This window comes from Macaca mulatta, chromosome 7 (assembly GCF_049350105.2).
Source record: "Macaca mulatta isolate MMU2019108-1 chromosome 7, T2T-MMU8v2.0, whole genome shotgun sequence".
In the NCBI taxonomy this organism is placed as follows: domain Eukaryota; kingdom Metazoa; phylum Chordata; class Mammalia; order Primates; family Cercopithecidae; genus Macaca; species Macaca mulatta.
The window spans coordinates 125,125,684-125,148,898 of NC_133412.1; the positions used below are offsets into that span (position 1 = coordinate 125,125,684).

Here is a 23,215-nt window from a genome sequence, read left to right on the forward strand (position 1 = left end):
GTTGTTGCTTTTATTTTTTTAAGATGGGAGATATTTTAGATGTTTACATGCCAATGGCATTGCTTCAATAAGGTGGAGAGGAAAATTAATGATGCCAGAAAGGACCAGGAAAAAACTACAAGAATCAAGTCCTTTAGTGAGCAAAAGAAAATGAGAGCCACTGCTTGAGTGAAGGGGCTGCCCTGAGACAGGGGCAGGAGTGTTCATTCACCACAAAAGAAGAAAAGGCAGAGCTTATGCAGACAGAAGTGCAGATGCAGGTAAGTTGGTCATGGGAGAATATGGGCGTTCTCTTCTTGTTGCTGCCATTTTCTTAGTGAAAGAAGCAGCGAGTTCACCAGCTGAGAATGAGGATGAGGAGAGAGGAGGTATCAAAGGTCTGAGGAGAGAAGGGAAGGTGTGAAAATCATGAGGTGACTCAGGAAATGTGAAAGGAAAGCTGGATAGCACTGAGGATCCACTTGAAGTTAATATCTGTGAATTTTAAATGAGACCAGCTCTCATGATGTGTGTTTATTTTGCACTCTAGTTGCTCCAGAATAGGTTTAGAGTTGAATCCAACCAGGATTGGGGATTTTATCAGCCAGTATGATGGAAAAAGAAAGAGGCAGGATTGCTGAGTAAAAAGGGAGTGGTTCCATGACAGGCCACGGACTCGAGGCCTGGTAAAGCAGCATGTGAGGGCATGAGGGTTTTGAGGGCCGGAGGAAAGGCATTAGGCTCAGTGGATGGAAGTCCTGCTAGAGTCAAAGAATCTCTAGTGTCAGGGCACAGTGGGAGTGATCCTGAAAGCCATGAAATGGACACCCAAGAATGAAAAGCTTAAAATCCCCTTTCCAACCAACTGGGATCCTATAGGTCTTCGGGCTTTTCTGCATATTCATCCACTTTCCTTGTACATTCCATTTTGGAGTATGGACTGAAACTTCACTATACTGAGAGAGTCCCAGAGCTGTCTGACTCACTGATGCAGTGATAGGAATAAAACTACAATCGACCTCTTGAACTGGCGCAAAGAACTAGAAAGGAATCAAGCAGTTGTTTACCTCAGCACTCTCACTTTACAGAGGGGGAAACTGAGGCCCGGGGGGGAATCACTCATCCATGATCACTCAGCAAAGTTGAAAGTCAAAGCCAGACCCTCAGCCTCAGCATTCAGTACCCTCCATGTCACCCACACTGACTCCCACATCCTCTGTGAACATCGGTTCAGACCTCGGGGTGCCAGGACTGTCAGCTCATTAAGCATCTTCATGTCTCTGCTACTTCCATGACCCTCTGTCTTTCCCTTCACATTTTCATCACAAGATACCACATTTATAAAAAAGAGCTGTCCTCTAAAAGCTCCCTGGAGATCCACACAATTATCTGTTTCTCCCTTTGTACAACATTAAACCTATTTTATTAAAGTGCAGAGACCTGCTTAGCAAATACTATTCACACACTAATCAGGGAGCCTTTGTAGTCAAATTTGCAGGCTTTTTAGTCTTTGTAAAACAGTGTACAAAAATAACAACTAAGGTGGAAATTCCAGCCCAGTTTCTTTAAGCCTAATACATCAGAATGCCTCACTATTGAGTAGTGATCACCATAGGGAAGGGAGGGGTCAACAGGGACAGTAGGATATTATTTTTATTTCACACACTCCCACTCATCCATTCTCCTAACAGGGTTTCTCCAGTAGTGACCCTACATTTGGAAGAGAAGAAAGGCAACTTAGTGAGAAACCTAAACCTGAATGATGCTCCCAATTTGGGGGGATGGCAAAATGTTAGAAACATTCAAGACAGTAAAAAGTGTATCTAACCAGGTGTCTTAAACCTGGATTTAAGTCCTTTCTTCTGACACTGTGTTATGGCTATGTTTTCTTTCTCTTTTCTTTTCTTTTTCTTTCCTTTCTTTGAGGTTTAATTGGCTCACAGGCCATGTAGGAAGCCTGGCGCCGGCATCTGCTTGGCTTCTGGGGAAGCTGCAGGGAGCTTTTACTCATAGCAGAAGGTGAGGTGGGAGCAGGCAAGTCACATGGCCGGAGAGAGAGCAGGAGAGAGATAGCTGTGTTTTCTGAGGCAATTCATATAATCACTCGGTCCCTTAAGTTTTTTATTTGCAAAATCAGAGTCGAGGTTCAGTGGGTTTTTAAATGCCTCATATTTAATCTCTCTTTAAGGCTTCGTGGCATAAATTTGCAGAGGAGCCATTTTTCTAGCTTGCTAATTCCTAGAAAAATCCTCAAGCCCCATCCTGGAGAGTCTTTCCTCTCATGAGTCTCCAGGGGCTGCCAGAACTGGACCAAACTTGTTAAATAAAACACAGTGCCACTCCGGGCTCCATGCTTTGGGAGGAATTTTCTAAACCTGTATCACAAGTGATTAAAGTGTATTAAAGGGACTTCTGTTTTGGATAGATGGTTCTGCAAGATACGTCTGGGTCCTGCTAAACACTTAGATTTAAGAACTCTGTACTCCATGGTATATGTTAAGTAAGGTCAGTCAAGTTCACAGCCTTTGCTTTCTTGGAAGTGCTCTTGGTACCTGGGGACTGGTCTCAAAAATGTTCATTCTATGAGGGTAGGCTAGAAAAGGAAGAAGGTGAGCAGCAGAGGTGGCTAAATAGCTTCTTAAAATAGCTTCTGCAATCATGGTAGCTTAGGAACTATATATACACAATTGTCGACCCCTTCCATTGGCACACTAACTTTTTTTTTTACTCCACTGATTTTTTTTACTTCGTATTCTTTTAGAGATAGTGTCTCACTCTGTGGCCCAGGTTGGAGCACAGTGACATGATCATAGCTCATTGCAGCCTCAAACTTCTGGCTCCAGCGATCCTTCTGTCTCAGCCTCTGGAGTAGCTGGGGCTATAGGGTGCATGCCACCATGCCTGGCTAATTTTTTTTTGTAGAGACAGGTTGGTCTTTTGGCCCAGGCTGGTCTTGAACACCTGGCTACAAGGGATCCTCTCACCTCAGCCTCCCAAAGTGCTGGGATTATAGGTGTGAGTCACCACACCCAGCTATGAATTTTAATGTATATAAATTATATCTTGATAAAACTGACTTTAAAAAATAATATCTGTAAGATAAATGCTGGTCATCAAGTCAACTTTTCAAACAAGCTCCTTTCACCCTTTGGAGATGGCAAATAAACAGTCATTCTGTAAAAAGGGCCCTTTTCTTGGTTCTCCTCCCCACAACCCAGGGTATTTCTCTATCGGCATGGGCAATAGCTGTCTATGCCCTTGGTGAGCAAGTAAAAGGAAAGGTTGCTTGTCCCTTCATCTTTAATTTCTTACATTTTCCCTCTACTCCTTATTATCAAAGGGATATTGGCATAGCAGTTTATTTTAGGTAGCTAGGGAAGTCATTTTAAAAACAGTATTGATTGAAAGACTAAAAAGTGGCTCTGTACTATACATTATCAGAGATGTATAATAACCTTAAAAGATGGAAAATAAAGTTTGACACTTGAGTAATGGGGAAAAATTAAAATAACTTCATTCTCTAAAGGAAATGGAGCAGGGTGGTAAATCCTGCAGTGTAGATAATGAGAAATCTTCCCAAAAGGTCAACATTTATGCAGGCCCCACAAATGACTATGTATATTAGTTAATATTTCCTTCCCTGCATGATATTAGACACAAAAATGTAAACACTCCAAGGTGGGGAAAAGCACTTGAAAAATTACTGCAAAGATTAAATTGGTTGTCTATAGGTGCTAGGGTTGTAGAAGATTTTTACTTTCTGAATCTCTAAGCTTTTCAGTTTTCCAAAAATGGCTATGTATTTATTTATAAAAAGAAGTACATAATTTTAAAAAGTGAGTTGGGAAATAGTATTTTTAAAAGCGAATTGGGAAACAAGTGTGTTACCAGCCCTTCCTGTACTAAGCTGATAAAAGGAGACAGGTGCCCTGGTGAGCCTTTGTATAAAAGATATAGGCCTGAAGGGGAGAAGGGAGCAGTCAATTATGGAAGCCTCAGGTGCTAGGCTTGCAAGTTTATTCTGTGGCCACAGGAAACCTTAACAAACAATGAAAGTGTCTTCCAGAATTAGTGAGGTAACCCACAGGCTCTCACGTTCATTCAGTGGCTGGTTTCTTTAGAAACATAGCATAATGTGTGCATGTGTTTCTGGGTCACACACGTTAAGCACGCAGTAAATCCTTGTAAATGAGTTTTAAACCGCAACTTAAAATAGTCACCATCTCTTTAATAGGTTGTTCATGAAAATTAGAAATTTCAAAAAAGGATTTACCAACCCTCCCTCAAAAAATTTACCCCCCTTAGGATTGCTCATTAAGTTTTTGCTTAATAGAGTCATAGTTGGTTGTATCCAGAGATTTTTCCCTTTGCCATTCTTATTTCATGAGTCTTTCTTCATGTTCTTTGTTATGAGGAATGGAGATTATGCATGTAATGTTTGAGGTCACAGTGCTTAATAGTTGCTCAATAAACAGTGGTGGTCATTGTTTTCTGTTCATTCCCACTCCTTGTATAGCACTCCTTAATTTACAACGTGCTGTCACAAACATTAGGCATGCATGTACAATCCAGGAGTTGTTATCCCCACTTTATGGCTGAGCAACTGAGGCCCAAAAAGATTAAATCATTTTCTCTAAAATGGCTGGGAGTTTCAGAGTGGACTAGAATCCAGCTCTTCTGTCTCCTGGCACATGTTTTCTCACTATTATACCTAGTGTCAGTTGTACCACTAGAAATATCCCCAGATAACACAGTGATGGCAAACAAAGTGAATTTTACACAAGGGAGTGGAAGAGGTCCAGTTCCTATTTGGGGAGCTCAGCATCCTTTGTTCACCAAAGGATTTCTCATGTTATGATTTTGGAAGCCTAAGAGACCATCTGAGCAATGGCAAGGAAGCTCCACCAGGGTAGTCTCCCTGAACTACAGGGGTTGCCTGAGGTTCGAGAGACACTGAGGATTTAGGATGGAAGAAGTGTGAGTGTTTTTTTAAAATAAAGAAATTAATTAACCAATAGATAATTTCCTGCAAGGAGGCAGAAGGCTGCTGCCTGTCAGATCCCCCTTGCCTGCTGTTGCAGAGTATTAGGCATCCATAGGTTAACAGAGCCATTTTTATGGAAACTAGTTCCTTATTTCTCTTTTGTTGGAACCCTACTGGTTCATGGTCTGGGCTTCCATATTAAAAAAAAAAAAAAAAAATCCAACATACACAGTTCAAAGTACTAATCTTTTTTCCTTGGAGTGAACAAAGCCCACCTAGCGTCTAAGAATGCCAGCTCCCATTTATAGATACAAGCCATTTCCTTATCCAAATCTCAGATGAAAACTAAAAGCTTACATGTCATTTTAAAGTTGCAACATGGCCTATTCATTTCATTTTACAAAATTCGTGAAATCCATGACTTTGAAATCATTTTTCAAGGACTCTGTTTTTTGTCAAGGTTGTTAGAAACAGCTAACCAATGACCCTCTTTCCAAGAGGAAGGCTGCATCTTGTAAGGTTAATGTTTTCAAAACCAGCCGTTTACTGGAAAGCAGAGAGCTGTCATTTCAAATGATGGCTTCTGGCACCTGCGTGAGACAGGGAAGCCGTGTTGTGTCTTACTCTCCACCCACACAGCAAAGATGGCTCCCATGCTGATTTGAGGGAAGAAATACATGGTTTTGTCTCTCTCCCACTTGGTAAGTGGCAACTTCCCAGCGAAACCTCATGGAAATAGTCCAGAGTGAATTTTAGGTTGCTCTGTCGATATTTTGCTCCCTTGAGTCATTTTCTTCCTTCTTGACCCCCACAGCAGGTTTGGTTTGATGGGGTTTCCACACTGGTCCTCATTTGCATTTGCTCTCCCCGTGGCCATACAGGCCATAAAATTGCTGTTACGGATATGAAAATGGCCAAATATACCATAGACCCCAGATTAGGATCAGTCTGGTGCCTCTGAAAATGTGAGTTGAGAAGAACTGAAAGAAAATCTTTCCTTGGGGAGACTGCTTCCGAAACACCCTTCTGACGAATGTGCTGACCTAATCTAAGCCTCAATTTCCTTCAACAAGGGATGCAGCGCTCACTTCCCTTGAGTTGTGAGAATGAAACAAGATAATGCGGAAAGCCCTTGGCCCAGTTCCTGGCAAGTGGCGAGCTCTTGGTCCATAAGCAAATCTTCGTATTAGTGTGAGTTCCTGGTCCTCCATGAAAGAACAAAGCTTTCGGCCTGTAAAATCAAATCTCCGGAAATAAGAAGCACTAAAAAGATGAGGAGTGGGGACAGAGGGAGTGGGGAGGCACTTGGAAGGCTCCTGTTTTGTTTCGTTTTGTTTTGTTTACAAATCCATTCTTCATCTTAGCCAGCACCATGGAGTGAGTCCAGCTCTCTGCATCTGGCCCCGCTGTGAACCCCCTGAGGCTATCCACAGTTGGATATCTTCCTGTTCTTTCCCTGCCCTTCCCTCTTCAAATGCAAACTTGGGGGGGCTCAAGATTATTCCATACCCTTTATCTCCAAGCTAGTCCATGCCTGTTGGTATAGACATCTACCCTACACACACCTGCCCCCACCCTCTCTATTCTCATCTCCTTTTTTGTTCATCTCAAACCTCCACACTGCTGCTCAAAAATGAACAAAGGTGAGTGAGGAAACCAGGACATCATGACACCTAAAAGATCTTTGTGACTTCCCAATTGTTGAAAGACATGATTGGGAAAGAGTGACTGAGTGTTCAAGGTGGATTCCAACCCAGATCCTCTGGGGCTTGTAAGAGTTGAGAGAAAAGCAGTAAGTGTCCCAATAAATCTTTATTGATTTAAAATCTCCTTAGTGACTGAGAAACCAAAAGAAATTAGTGTTTGCTGATTAGTAGAGATTGAAATGTGCTCTTTTAGTATTTTTAGGTCAAAGTGATGAACTGGCAGTAGAAAAAGGTGACTGACAAACAATGACCCTGAAACCTGGCAAGCCGATATTTTGCAATTATTACTTGTTCACAATTCACATTGCAGCCACTATTGATAAGTTCACTAGAGTTCTGTTTGTGAAAGCCGTTTGGAGGAATGGATATTAACAGTATTCTAGTATATATCTAATAGTAGTATATTTACCAATCTAATTAATGTATATAAATATGATCAATTTTATGTTGTGTGTATATATACATCATTTAGTAGCATATAATATAGCATATGTTAGTATATATAATATCAATTTGATGATGGTTTACTTACTTGCTGCAGAATAAATTAGAGTAGGGATCAAAAAAAGTGAGCGGCAAAAATGACCAAACTAAACATGGGTTATGGTATGAGCAATTAACAAAGACATTTATTCAGATGACTAATTGCAGAATCTCTGACAAATTCTAAATTGGAACATCTTGAAATTAGTCTACTAATTCAAAAGCAACTTACAATCACCAAAGATGTGGCTGACTGACACACAAGAATAATAAAACTATTATCAAGTGCCTAAGAGACTATAAACCCCCAATTTGTATTCTAGACACAAAAATCGTTTTTTTTGTTTTGTTTTGTTTTTTTGCCTATGTAATCCTAACTTGTAAATACACAAAACAAAATATCTCAGCACCTACTGCAAATACCAAAACACAGTCTTGAGAAACACACAGATGTAATTGAAATTACAGGCCCTAGGGAAGTCTGTCTGGATGCCACCGTTGAAAAACATCATTAAAGTATGAAAAGGATGGAATCCTCCGCAATTAACCTACGCTCTCTCCACCCATTAACAAAACATTTATTTATCTTCGTGCCACAGAAATAAGGGGTTGTGTGTTTATTAGTAAGCCTAAGTGACAAGAAAATGTGTGGTTTCTTAACAGAAAAGTTCCTTCTGAAAGAAGTTAAAGTGCTACATGTATTTTTAGAAAATGAAATCTGCTCTAATGGTTATTCTATAACAGGCCTATTTTTCATGTTTCTTGTTGGATGGGTGGGATGGGGACTATACTCGTCTCATCAGTTGAAAAGAATAAAATTTCTTCTGTATTATTCTTCAGTATGGAATTCAGGTGGGATAATTAGGGCATTCCTGCAGAATTCTATCAATCTCTTATACACATTTCCTATATTGTTCCAGGGATTTTTGCTATTTGTATCTTTTTTGCTTACTGGCAAATATAACCCGGAATAATCTCATTCTGTCAGTACATTGCATAAGAGACTCTGCTCTGTTTTAGATGAGCAGGGACGAGATCTCCACAAAGCACAATATTACTGAGAATTAGGAATACTTAACACTTATTCATCATCACTGAGAAAATAATAGGGATTATAAGACATAAGATTATAAAAATCTAGTGAGTTGAAAGTTTGCACATGGAGTGCTTTCTTTGAGTAGATTTTTCATGCATAGTTTTATGGCTATTTTTTCAGTATCCTTTCATATTTCTCATTGAGGGTATTATGGGCCTTTGAGCAGCACAATTCATTGTTGACTGGCATACTACAAGGCATCAGAGTCTCCACTTTTGCACACTAAATGCCAGTAGCACCCCCAGTTATTGTCATAGCCCTAACCAACCCTACGCATTTCCAAATGCCTCGTAAGAGGCAGTACCTTCCTGGTTGGTTACCACTGCCAGTAAGTCTAGTATGGGACCTTGAGAAAGGATTGAGTCCCATTAGAATTTCCGGATAGTAGATTATTAGAATTTTATTTATTTTTTCTTTTTCGATTTTTTTTTTTTTTTTTTTTTTTTTTTTTTTTTTTTAGAGACAGGGACTCACTGTGTTGCCCAAGCTGGATTCAAACTCCTGGACTCAAGCAATCCTCCCTTCTCAGCACCCCCAAGTAGCTGGGATACAGGCATGTGCCACCAGACCTGGTTAGATTATTAGAAATTTTAAAAGACATTTTGGCTGTAGAATTCTTAAAGGATCAACCTGTGGTGTGAAGCTTTTCTCATTCAAATTTAAAGAAGTGTAACCACATGTATTCCATGCTATACCATGGTTGCCATATGATCCAGTACTTGGCAGGTGCTGGCAACTACTGGGCTCACAACAGCTTGTTGGACCAAAGAATGTCACTCTAGCATTATCCAACCTTTGGTCATCACCCCAGCTGATTTCCAGAAATGTTCTGAGATCCCAGAAGTGATTTCAGGAACTCAGATTTTCCCCAAGAGAACCTACCCTGACTCCATTTACCACTGCCCCATCCCCATCAACTCCTAGAAAAGGTGAAGTCCACTGCTGGGCATGCCTCTGGGGTGGTCCTCTGGTGGCCCCAAAGCCAGGGTGGGCCCTACAAAGGGAAATTCCAGGGCATCACAAGTCGCAGGGCATCACCAAAGACTAGGCTGATGGGGTGAGGGGGACGAGTCTGTAGAAATGAATCACCCTCTTTTTTAACTAAAACGTTTTGTTTTTTTTGTCATTTATCTTTAAGAGGTATATATGTTTTGAAGCTTTGTCTACATGATCTTCTCAGCACATTTATTTTAAAGCCATTTCAGGGGTTAATGGATTCAAACCTTTATTGTCTCTTTAAAAAAAACTTCTGCACAATTTGGATTACACGTAAAATGAAAAAGGGACACTTGCAAAGCATATATGATGTGTGTCTGTGCTTCCCTGTTGAAACTGCCTAAGCCTCTAATGGGACTCTGTCAACCCTTTTTATTGACCCCATTATATTCACAAGGTGCAACACCCTTTCCTCAAGAAGACTTCTTATTATATGCAATTACTTTAAAACTCATGTGAAGGTAGAAGACAAAAGCGTTCTTCTCCATTAAGAATCAGTGAATGTATGCACTTACTCCAAAATTGACCCCATAGTTGGAAGTAATGCACCCCTCAGCAAATGTAAAAGAACAGAAATTATAACAAACTGTCTCTCAGACCACAGTGCAATCCAACTAGAACTCAGGACTCAGAAACTCAATCAAAACTGCTCAACTACATGGAAACTGAACAACCTGCTCCTGAATGACTACTGGGTACATAATAAAATGAAGGCAGAAATAAAGATGTTCTTTGAAACCAATGAGAACAAAGACATAACATACCAGAATCTCTGGGACACATTTAAAGCAGTGTGTAGAGGGAAATTTATAGCACTAAATGCCCACAAGAGAAAGCAGGGAAGATCTAAAACTGACACCCTAACATGACAATTAAAAGAACTGGAGAAGTAAGAGCAAACACATTCAAAAGCTAGCAGAAGGCAAGAAATGACTAAGATCAGAGCAGAACTGAAGAAGATAGAGACACAAAAAACCCTTCAAAAAATCAATGAATCCAGGAGCTGGTTTTTTGTAAAGACCAACAAAATTGATAGACTACTAGCAAGGCTAATAAAGAAGAAAAGAGAGAAGAATCAAATGGACGCAATAAAAAATGATAAAGGGGATATCACCACCGACCTCACAGAAATACAAACTACCATCAGAGAATACTATAAACACCTCTACGCAAATAAACTAGAAAATCTAGGAGAAATGGTTAAATTCCTGGACACATACACTCTCCCAAGACTAAACCAGGAAGAAGTTGAATCCCTGAATAGACCAATAACAGGTTCTGAAATTGAGACAATAATTAATAGCCTACCAACAAAAAAAAGTCCAGGACCAGACGAATTCAGAGTTGAATTCTACCAGAGGTATAAGGAGGAACTGGTACCATTCCTTCTGAAACTATTCCAATCAATAGAAAAAGAGGGAATCCTCCCTAACTCATTTTATGAGGCCAACATCACCTGATACCAAGGCCTGGCAGAGACCCAACAAAAAAAGAGAATATTAGACCAACATCCCTGATGAACATCGATGCAGAAATCCTCAATAAAATACTGGCAAACTGAATCCAGCAGCACATCAAAAAGTTTATCCACCATAATCAAGTGGGCTTCATCCCTGGGATGCAAGGCTGGTTCAGCCTACGCAAATCAATAAACTTAATCCAGCATATAAACAGAACCGAAGACAAAAACCACATGATTATCTCAATAGATGCAGAAAAGGCCTTTGACAAAATTCAATAGCCGTTCATGCTAAAAACTCAATAAATTCGGTATTGATGGAACGTATCTCAAAATAATAAGAGCTATTTATGACAAACCCACAGCCAATATCATACTGAATGGGCAAAAACTGGAAGCATTCCCTTTGAAAACTGGCACAAGACAGGGATGCCCTCTTTCACCACTCCTATTCAACATAGTGTTGGAAGTTCTGGCCAGGGCAATCAGGCAAGAGAAAGAAATAAAGGGTATTCAATTAGGAAAAGAAGAAGTCAAATTGTCCCTGTTTGCAGATGACATGATAGTATATTTAGAAAACCCCATTGTCTCAGCCCAAAATCTCCTTAAGCTGATAAGCAACTTCAACAAAGTCTCAGGATACAAAATCAATGTGCAAAAATCACAAGCATTTTTATACACCAATAACAGACAAACAGAGAGCCAAATCATGAATGAACTTCCATTCACAATAGCTTCAAAGAGAATAAAATACCTAGGAATCCAACTTACAAGAGATGTGAAGGACCTCTTCAAGGAGAAGTACAAACCACTGCTCAATGAAATAAAAGAGGACACAAACAAATGGAAGAACATTCCATGCTCATGGATAGGAAGAATCAATATCATGAAAATGGCCATACTGCCCAAGGTAATTTATAGATTCAATGCCATCCCCATTAAGCTACCAATGACTTTTTTCACAGAATTGGAAAAAACTCCTTTAAAGTTCATATGGAACCAAAAAAGAGCCCACATTGCCAAGACAATCCTAAGCCAAAAGAACAAAGCTGGAGGCATCATGCTACCTGACTTCAAACTATACTGCAAGGCTACAGTAACCAAAACAGCATGGTACTGGTACCAAAACAGAGATACAGACCAATGGAACAGAACAGAGCCCTCAGAAATAATACCACACATCTACAACCATCTGATCTTTGACAAACCTGACAAAAACAAGAAATGGGGAAAGGATTCCCTATTTAATAAATGGTGCTGGGAAAACTAGCTAGCCATAAGTAGAAAGCTGAAACTGGATCCCTTCCTTACTCCTTATACAAAAATTAATTCCAGATGGATTAGAGACTTAAATGTTAGACCTAAAACCATAAAAAACCTAGAAGAAAACCTAGGTAATACCATTCAGGACATAGGCATGGGCAAGGAATTCATGTCCAAAACACCAAAAGCAGTGGCAACCAAAGCCAAAATTGACAAATGGGATCTAATTAAACTAAAGAGCTTCTGCACAGCAAAAGAAACTACCATCAGAGTGAACAGGCAACCTACAGAATGGGAGAAAATTTTTGCAATCTACTCATCTGACAAAGGATTACAAATTTCCAGACCCTACAAAGAACTCAAACAAATTTACAAGAAAAAAACAATCCCATCAAAAAGTGGGCAAAGGATATGAACAGACACTTCTCAAAAGAAGACATTTATGTAACCAACAGACACATGAAAAAATGCTCATCATCACTCGCCATCAGAGAAATGCAAATCAAAACCACAATGAGATACCATCTCACACCAGTCTCACAACCACAATGAGATACCATCTCACACCAGTTTCTGGAGTGAGATGTGGAGAAATAGAAACACTTTAACACTGTTGTTGGGACTGTAAACTAGTTCAACCATTGTGGAAAACAGTGTGGCGATTCCTCAAGGATCTAGAACTAGAAATACCATTTGACCCAGCCATCCCATTACTGGGTATATAGCCAAAGGATTATAAATCATGCTGCTATAAAAACATATGCACATGTATGTTTATTGCGGCACTATTCACGATAGCAAAGACTTGGAATCAATCCAAATGTCCATCAATGACAGACTGGATTAAGAAAATGTGGCACATATACACCATGCAATACTATGCAGCCATAAAAAAGGATGAGTTCATGTCCTTTGTAGGGACATGGATGCAGCTGGAAACCATCATTCTCAGCAAACTATCGCAAGAACAGAAAACCAAACACTGCATGTTCTCACTCATAGGTAGGAATTGAACAACGAGATCACTTGGACACAGGAAGGGGAACATCACACACTGGGGCCTATTGTGGGGTGGGGCGTTGAGGAAGGATAGCATTAGGATATATACCTAATGTGAATGACGAGTTAATGGGTGCAGCACACCAACATGGCACATGTATACATATGTAACCTGCACGTTGTGCACATGTACCCTAGAACATAAAGTATAATAATAAAAAGAATCAGTGAATGTAGTATCTTTATTCACTAACAATAAGTAATGTGAAAAGGAAATTTAGAAAAAAATTCCGTTTACAGTAGCACCAAAAAGAATAAAATACTTAAGAATTAACTTAACCAGGAAGGTAAAAGACTTATTCAACAAACATTTTTTTAAAAATTACTGAAAGAACACATAAATAAATGGAAAAAGACATCCCATGTTCATGGATTAGCAGACAATACTGTTAAAATGTCAATACTTAGCCAAAGTAGTGTACAAATTCACTGTAATCCATTTCAAAATCCCAATATTTTTTGTAGGAATAGAAAAATCTGTCTTAAAATTCATATAGATTCTCAAAGAATCCCAAATAGCCAAAGCAATCTTGAAAAAGAACAAGTTGGAAGACTCAACACTTTCTGATTTCACAATTTATTACAAAACTGGTAGTCAAAACTGTGTGGCACTGGCATAAAGACAGACAACTCATATATATACACCAATGGAATAGCATAGGGAGCACAGAAATAAACCCTTACATATATGGTCAAATGATTTTTGAGACGGATGCCAAGACCATTTGTCTGACTCAATTTGGGCTGCTATCAAAAAAAAAAAAAAATTGTGATTGACAAGGTGGTTAAAGAATAAGCATTTATCTCTCACAGTTCTAAAGGCTAAACGTGCAAGATCAAGATGTCAGAATGATAAGGTTCTGGTGAGGGTTCTCTTCCTAATTTGGAGATGGCTATTTTTTCCCTGTTTACTCACATGGCTGAGAGAGAGGGAGAAATCATTTCTCTTTTTATAAGAGTACTAATCTCATTTATGCGAATTCTACCTTCATGACCTAATTACCTCCCAAGGGTTCCACCTCCAAATACCATTATATTGAGGATTAAGCTTTCACATGTGATTGAGGGAGAGAACACAAACATCCAAGCCATAATTCAATGGAGAAAGGCCAACCTTTTCAACAAATCATGATGGAAAAACTGGATATCCACAGGCAAAAGAATGAAGTTGGCCCTAACACTGTGAACAAAAATGAACTTAAAATGGATCAAACACCTAAACGTAAGAGCTAAAAGCTATAAAACTCTTAAAAGGAAACATAGGGCAAAAGCTTCATGACATTGGATTTGTATATAACACCAGGGCTGGCGGAGACACAATGGCATCCAATGTTGGTGAGTGGAAGAGAGGAAGATGACCACAACTGGAAACACTGGGGTGGAGCTGGAGCAGTGTGAGAAGACTGTGAATTAAGCCATTTACACCCTTCTCTGAAACTGTGCACATTTTGATGCTTCATTCCTTTCCACCCAATGGTTTTTTATTCTTTGTGATCAGTCTCTTCCTTTTTCTTTCTCTTTTAAACTGACCACAGTGTAGAATGTACATCTAAATATTCATTGGAATTTGCTGAATTACCTCCTGTGTTCTTAAGATATTCTTTTTCTTCCACTTTCCCCATACATCACACAATATCTAAATACTAGTTGTTAGTTGCTTTTGATTTGCCCACATCTATTTTTCAGTCCATGAGCGTGGTCCACAATAGACAATCTTCCCCACCTCTACTGTGAATCACAAAATTCCAACTTTGAATACTATGTTGCTGGATCTTTTAAAAACAGATCATAATTTTCTGAAGCTCATTTCCTTGTAGACTTTTTGCTCATGTTGTGACTTCTGCACAATTTGAGGGTCAAGCAAATGAAACATTATACCCCAAAACATTAAACGCATGCTGTCCGAGAAGCAAGTATTGACTTTGTATATGATAAAAAAGACAACATACATGCATCCATGCTTTCTAGCTATTTCCTGAAATGCCAAGTGATGTACCTCTATTCCTGGTTTATTTGAATTTGTTCAAACCTTATAAAGCCAACTATTGCAAACAAAACAAAGAAGAAAACGCATTCCAATTTTTAAGTGTGTAAGTAAGAAAAAGTTTGTCTTCTAAGCTTGAGGTATTTGGACCCTGCATCTCTCTCTCTCTGTCTCACACACACACATACACACACACACAGACATACACATACATGCACGCACCCCTCCATCTATGCTAAAAGAAGACCTCTACACTGATTCGTTTTTCTTTTTTAAAAAACTGTGATAAAATGCACAATATAAAATTTACTATGTTAACCATTTTTAAGCATATAGTTCAGTGGTATTAAATACATGTATACGGTTGTGCAATTATCACCACTATCCATCTCCAGAACTCTTTCTATCGTGCAAAACTGAAACTCTATACCCATCAAACAATAACTTCCAATTCCCTTCTCCCCTCAACCCCTGGCAGCCACCATTCTACTTTCTGTCTCTATAAATTTGACTACTTTAGGTATCTCATGGAAGTGGAATCATATAGTATTCATCTTTTTGTGACTGGCTTATTTCACTTAGCATAATGTCTCTAAGGTTCGTCCACACTTGAGCCTGTCAGAATGTCCTTTCTTTTTAAGACTGAATAATATCCCATTGTATGTATATACCACATTTTCTTTATCCATTCACCTCTTGATGAACACTTTGGTTGGTTCCATGTTTTAGCTACTATGACTACTGTGAATAAGGGGGTCCAAACATCTTTTCAAGACCCTGCTTCCAATTTTGGGGGGTTATACCCATAAGTGAAATTGCTGGATCATATGGTAACACTTGTTTTTGTTATTTTTTTTTTCATAGTAGCCATCTTAATGGGTGTGAGATAGTATCTCACTTTGGTTTTTATTTGCATTTGCCTAATGATTAATGAATTGAGCATCTTTTCATGTGTTTATTGGCCACTCATATTTCTTTGCAGAGATATCTATTCAAGTCTGTTGCCCATTTTTGAATTGGTTTTTGTTGTTGAGTTTTAAGTGTCTCATATTTACGATATTAATTCTGTATCATTTAAGTGGTTTACAAATATTTACTCTTATTCTATGGGCTGTCTTTTCACTCTGTTGAACTGTCCTTTGAAGCACAGAAGTTTTACATTTTATGGAGTCCAATTTGTCTATTTTTGCTTTTGTTACCCAGCCCTACTCCTTCACCAGTTGATTCTACTCTCTGGTGTCCTTCTGTTGCTCCTATTTTAGCTTCTGGCCTGTGGAGATCCCCCACTACGTGACTCTAAACCCAAAATGGATCCAGTATCCATTTTACATGAATCTCACCCTTAGCCCAAATGCACTGTCACCTCTTAGGAGAATAAACACTTCTTTGGAACACTGGCCTAGTACTTTACAATTCTTTCAGTCTTCAGGAGGGGATTTTTTCATTGCTTTTATGGGAAATCAGCTGGATGTGAAAAAAAGGGAAAAATGCACTAATTGATTCTAAAAGTGGTGCTTGACTCTGCCTGGTTCATACAGTAAAGGAAGAATATTCAGGGTGTACCTGCCTAAAACTAGGAACACAAACTAAAGCCTAGGTTTACTTTTTCTCTTAAGTCCATTGAGGTTTCAAATGTGTTTTCCCTCCTGCATTTCTAGACTACTACCCCATCCCTCTTGTTTCTCCATCTCAACATCCCGCCTCCCTACTTCCCTTCCCTGCCTATACAGAGGACTTCTTCCATGATAGGCAGAATAACAGCCCCCACAAAGATGTTCATGTCCCAATTCCCAGAACCTAGAAATACATTACATTACATGGCAAAGAAGTTGCAGATGGAATTAAGGTTGTTAATCAGCCGACCTAAAAGTATATTATCCTGGATTATCTGGGTGGGCACAATGTAGTTATAAGGGTCCTTAAAAGTGGAAGAGGTGGGCAGAAGTCAGAGTCAGAGGAAGATGTGACTTCAGAGGAGGTCAGACTGATGTGACATGAGAAGGGCTCCGCTCACCTTTGCCAGCTTTAAAGATGGAGGAAAGGGCCAAGAGCCAAGAAATGTTGGCAGCCTCCAGAAGCTAGAAAATAAAAGAAAGTGGACTCTCAGAGCCTCAAAAAGGAACATAGCCCTACTTGTACCTTGATTTTAGCCCAGTGAGACCCATTTGAGACTAATGCTCTCCAGAATTATAAGATCGTAAATTTCTATTGTTTAAGCCCTTAAACTTGTAGTAATATGTTAGAGCAGCAATAGAACCAATATGTTCTCTATCTCAGCCTCCTCAAGCCACTCCATCAGGAGATGGAGCTTTTCCCAGGGAGCATGAAAGGCATTGAGACACAGACATTCCTTATGAATGACTTTCCCTTATTGAATGACAATAATGGGTCATTTACTCAGTTAATAGCAGGTCTGTTGGCTAATGACAGAGCACTCCTCAATAATGGTGGCATCAATAAGATAGGCACTTATTTCTCTCTCACATCAAAGGTAGCCATCTCACAGTTGGCATGATGGCTCCACAAAGTCAGTAAGGACCCAGATCCTTCCTGTTCACCCTAGTGTAGCAGTCATTCTAGAGGTTTAAGATGGATTTCTGTGATCAATGCAGATGCCTCCCAGGCCAGTAGCAGGAGGAAGGAGAGACAAGGCATATACCTCTTCCCTTCAAGAACATTTCTGCTTATATCTCATTGGCCAAAACTTAGTAATGTAACTCTACCTAGCCTCAAGGGAGGCTTGCAATGTATCTTTCAGCAAAATACACCTAGCTAAAATTCAGAGTTCTTGTGGTCTCCGCTAAGAAGAAAAAAAGTCCCGTTACTAATGAAGAAGAAAGGAAGAGGGATTAGAAGGCAAGTTGTGATCTCTGCCACAGGTCACCCTGTAATCTGATGTAGATTCAGGGCAAAAGAGTCACTGGCCAGAATCTTAAATCTCCCAATAAGAACTTGGTAATTCTGTGATAGTCTGCATTCCAGCGTGATGAATGAATTCCAGTTTGGCAGAAACATTAGCTTCACAGAACAGCATCCAGGGGCTTGTAGATTGTGGCTGCACCCAACGTTGGATGAATAGAAGAGGCTACTCTTCTGAATAAGTCAATGCTCTATCTTGGCCCTGTGAAGTCTTCCTAGGCTGTTAGATGTTTGTTTAATTGTGGGGCATGTTATTTCCCTGTGAGGCTGCGATGATTGGGTCCCTAACCATGCTGATGAAATAATACTTGTTAAAGTCTCCTTTTATTATTTTGTTTTTCCATGCAATTCTCCTTCCTTTGATCTCCAAATGTACAAAAGTAGAGTTCAGAGATCTCTGATTTCAAAAATTCCTTCAATCTTCCCTCCCATTTTGTTGTCTCCAAACTCTTTGAAAATAAATTGAGGGATGGCCAGGCACGGTGGCTCACATCTGTAATCCCAGCACTTTGGGAGGCTGAGGTGGGCGGATCACGAGGTCAGGAGATGGAGACCATCCTGGCTAACACGGTGAAACCCCATCTCTACTAAAAATACAAAAAATTAGCTGGGCGTGGGGTGGGCGCCTGTCGTCACAGCTGCTTGGGAGGCTAAGGCAGGAGAATGGTGTGAACCAGGGAGGCGGAGGTTGCAGTGAACTGAGATTGTGCCCCTGCACTCCAGCCTGGGCGACAGAGCAAGACTCTGTCTCAAAAAAAAAAAAAAAAAAAAGGAAAAGAAAAGAAATTGAGGAAACAATTATCCTCCAATTTATTCTGTAAATGTTGTTGGGTGGCTTATTTTCTAGTGTTCTTTAACATAATATTCTCCATGAAGGGACTTGTATGTTACAGAGAGTTATACATAATTTCTTCTTTTGTCTTGAAAAATTGGATATCAAGAAATAAGTACCAAAAGAGATAATTCATAGATTTTTGCTTTTTGGTCATTAAGAAAAGAATAATTTGTTGATTTTAGTTGGTATGTTAAAAAAAATCTATGTACAGAATTTGTTATGGGTTATTCTTCCTTTTCCAGCTTTTCTGTGTGTTCTCTCTTTTTCTTTTTAAAATAAGTAACCTGATCTTGCTTCATCCTTTGGTAAAAAGATTGCCCAAAGCTAGCAGAAGTCATTATTTTTATATAGTATCTTCAGAACAAGATTCCATTAGTGTCGACGAGGCAGTGTTTAATGTTTCTGTTTCACGGGTCATGCACTCTAGTCAAATCAAAGCACTTAGGTTTTGCTTTATCCAATAGGGTATCAGTGATCTCAAGGAGCACATTTACACAGATGGTCCTAAAATTGCATGTGACACCTTGACACAAAGTAAGATTGATTCAGAATGTGGGGGAAATGGGTATTGAGAATAAAATAAGATATTTTCCAAGATGAACAACAATAATAAAGTGAGATGGTATATCAAGAGAGGATTAGAAGAGAAATGAATGTGGGATATTCATGAATATGAAAGGATTGGAAGAGAAATGAATGTGGGATAGGATTTGAAGGAGAGCACACATGGAGAAAGAGGTACGGTAAAGACAAAGAAACCATCTCACAGTCTGCGTAGGAACAGAACTCTACTCTCAAACTCCTGGCCTTAAGGGATCCTCCCACCTTGACCTTTCAGAGTACTGGGATTACAGGCGTGGGCAACCATGCCCAGCCAAGAACTCTACTCTCAAAATGTTAATGTTCCAGATTTATAAAAGAAATAAGTTAATAAGTTTGTTGTACTTCATTTAGAATAACACTGGTGAACTAACTGACATATTTAACCATTAGGCATGGCAATCCCTCCCACTTGGCATGATAGACATGTCCCTGAGGAATTATGAGTAAAGTAGATCGTTGTGACTCAAACTTAATTTCAAGTAGAGTGGGGAGGAATGGTTATTTACAACAATGCTGGAGTAAGTGACACTGAAAAGCCAAGCCTCCCACTATAGTGTCTCTGTAGTATAATACGCTGAAGTGGTCACAGTTAACCAGAAGGATAGGGTTTGAGCCCACTGGGAGAACATTTGGTAATATTCTGTGTGTGTGTGTGTGTGTGTGTGTATGTGTGTGTGTGTGTTTTCCCTCTGACGAAGGGATGGGGAAGTAGGGAGAGTTGGAAAATCAAACCTCATCCTCTGGTCTGCCTGCCAATCTGAGGTAATACTGACCGTGGATGGAGAGGGCTGGAGAAGCCGGGCCTGCCTACAGCCACTGCTTTGAGATCCCCTAGTTGCGATGAACTTGCACATTTGCTGGCTCGTGAATTCTCTGATACAATCTTCGTTTTGTTTTCTTTTCTAGTGTTTCTGAAAGATCTATCCAACACTCCGATGGCCAGCAACAACACCGCCAGCATAGCACAAGCCAGGAAGCTGGTAGAGCAGCTTAAGATGGAAGCCAACATCGACAGGATAAAGGTGAGGATGGCCTAACCCCACACTTCATCTAGCCTGAGTCTAAGGCACATGATTTGCCGTCATCTGTCACGTGACCACTCTTTCCTAGAGAGGGATAAAACCAGTAATGACAGGAGAGCATCTTAAAGATTAGGCAGAAGTTCATTTCTAATGTATCTTTCCCTCCTCCAGCATAAAATAATAGAATAAATTAGATCCTCTTTCCCGTGTAGAATTAAAAACAAATAATGCAACATAATAAAAAAGCAAAACAGGCTCATGGTTAAATTCCAGTGACAGAAATTAGAGAACATATGAAATATATCAGTGCACTAGTTCCCCTCCCTGTTCTCATGGAAACCTTTTTCTCATTTGGTTTTTAATTTTTTCTGTCCTGGTTCAGGTTCTAAAGCTAAATGTCTATCCTTTGTGTCTAACCCTTCTAGTTATCCTTGCACATTATAAGTTTTTTCTTCTTTATTGAATTTTTTGTCCTGCAAAACACAAAAGTCACACCTTGCCTCCCTCAGAAGTCTATGTGTTTCTTTTTTTCCTCTCCCTCCCCAGACCTAACCTGACAACTTTGCCGTAAATTGGGGCTAATGCACCTAGAACCAAGACTTCAAATTCAGACCCTTTGTTGGTAGTTTTCAGATGAAAAGTTGGCTAATATGCTGTCATTATTAATAGATGGCTATGGCATGGTGGCAAAGTGAATTTTTGTTAACCATCAAAACTTTACTGCCCCAGAAGTAAAATGCCTTACCCAAGAATTCTATGAAATGGAACTCGGAAACATATCTCATTGTACTAAGATAAAGCTACAACCTTCTTCTAAATGCCCTTTTAAAACTAGAATATTTTTCCTATTTTCTCTATACTTAATTCAGCACCTGGGCAATCCAGCTGTCCTTTGGAGTCTGATAGGGTCAATAAACTGTAGCTCATGGGCCAAATCCAACCCACTGCCTATGTTTATAAATAAAGTTTTATTGGAACACACTCATTTACATATTGTCTATGACTGCTTTCACTCTAAAACAGCAGAGTAGAGTGGTTGTAACAGAGACCATATTGCCCACAAAGCTAAAATAGTTACTCTCTGGTGCTTTATAGAAAGCTCACTGACCCCTGGGCTACAGCAGCCATTCTCAGCTCATCTGTGGGTTCCCAACACCCAGAGAGCTCTATAAAAGGACCAATTACTGAACCACAGCCAAACCAATTAAATTAGAATCTACTGGGGTATGATTCAGGCATCAGTATTTTTTAAAAAGAATATTTCAGTTCATTCCGATGTATGGCCAAGGTTGAGAACCACTGTCCTATGGGAAGGAGTTTGCTTCTGCTAAGTTTCATCAGGTATATGCTAGAGAGTGAAGAGAGAGCTATTCTTGCTCTACAAGTAAGATGAGAAAATACCCATGGACGTCTTCCCATTTATCCTGAATCTCCTTTGTAAAATTTGATGCCTAGTAATGGACCACAGGATTTAATCAGCTCCTGCTCTTCTTTCAACAGCCTTAATTCTTTACTCATGACTGAGATCAATAAAGGGACCTTACCTGGCTCCTTTGCCATCTTCCTCTTCTCTTTTCTTGCTTCTTCTTTTTCACTGTCTTGCTGAAAAAGCACAAGGTGACAGGTGGGCACAATAACTGCTGAGAGAAGTAAGGTGGCCCATGGATTGTCAAATCAGAAAGGGCCATTCAGTTATTTTTGAGGGAGAGGAGGTTCTGCCCATGGGCCTTCTGGAAAATACCACTTTGATTTTTGAGGTGGTCCAACTGTGATAAAAGTTTGCAAAGCTTTACTGTGGTTGATGTTTTCTGTTAATATTCAGCATCCCCAGTTACTGTTCCTGAAGGAGGATGTGATGTGCTTATGGGTGATGAAAACGGAGAGCAGAAGAACGATAATAGAAATAGAGCTTTTCAGAAATAGTCTAGATTTTATCATCCCTCTCCTGAATTACTGAATGCAAGGGGCTCCTATTTGCTGTCTGCAATTCCATCTCAACACATCTCCATCCCCACCATCAATTACCTTCCATATTCCTGCCAAATATAATGTTCTAAAAGAAAATCTAATTATACTCCTCTTCACTGAAAATCAGCTCATGATTCCCCATTACCAGTAAAATAAAATTCAGACCCTTTAGCAGTGTATACAAAGTTTCTCTGACCCCTGTCATCTCTTCAGCTTTATTCCTGCTCTCTTTTCTGCATGCCATGTAGAACCACTTTTAATTCTTTTGATGGAAATTTCAAATACCTAGAACATCCAATCTCCTTTGCCCCTCTACCTTGCTGCTTTACTTACCTGACTTTACTTAACACTTCACTGCATTGAATCATTAAAGATTCAGATCAAATTATTAGATCCTTTAAAAAGTTTTCCTGGATCCTCATCATAAGGTTGGATTTTTGCTGTTTGTTCAGTTGTTCATTCATTTACTTATATAAAGCTCTCTTACTGAGAACTTTCTAAATTGCAAGGGCTTCTTAGGTTCTAAAGAGATGGAGATAGACAAAAACATGATTCTTGCTCTCAGAGAGCCCTGACCTAGTTGGGGGCTACAAAAACATTGAACAAGGCCTGTTATTGATGCAAACAAGATATCCAAGAAGCATAGTTACCAAATGTCATCAGAAAGAAGCCAACCCCACACTCTGATTGCCCTTTGAAGAGACACAAATCACTACTAAAAAAGAAGCAAAGCATGAACCTGAAAAACTGGGTGTGAGTAGTTGCCTTCCTAGGTGATCTTCACATTCAAATCTCTGAATCCCACTTGACGCCACTGGACCTTACATTGAGAAATATAGCAACAGCCTGCATTTCAGCA

General features: G+C 39.5%; 1 protein-coding gene across 4 annotated transcripts in view; it reads left to right on the forward strand.

The window, feature by feature from the left end:
- GNG2 (G protein subunit gamma 2) overlaps positions 1-23,215 on the forward strand; it is a 113,908-nt gene that overhangs the window by 74,863 nt on the left and 15,830 nt on the right. For all 4 annotated transcript variants that reach the window (XM_077938295.1, XM_015143639.3, XM_077938294.1 and 1 more), the window contains one exon: positions 20,273-20,388. In XM_077938295.1, the coding sequence (XP_077794421.1) occupies positions 20,302-20,388 (87 nt within the window). In that variant the 5' untranslated portion in view covers positions 20,273-20,301. The remainder of the gene's footprint in view (positions 1-20,272; positions 20,389-23,215) is intronic.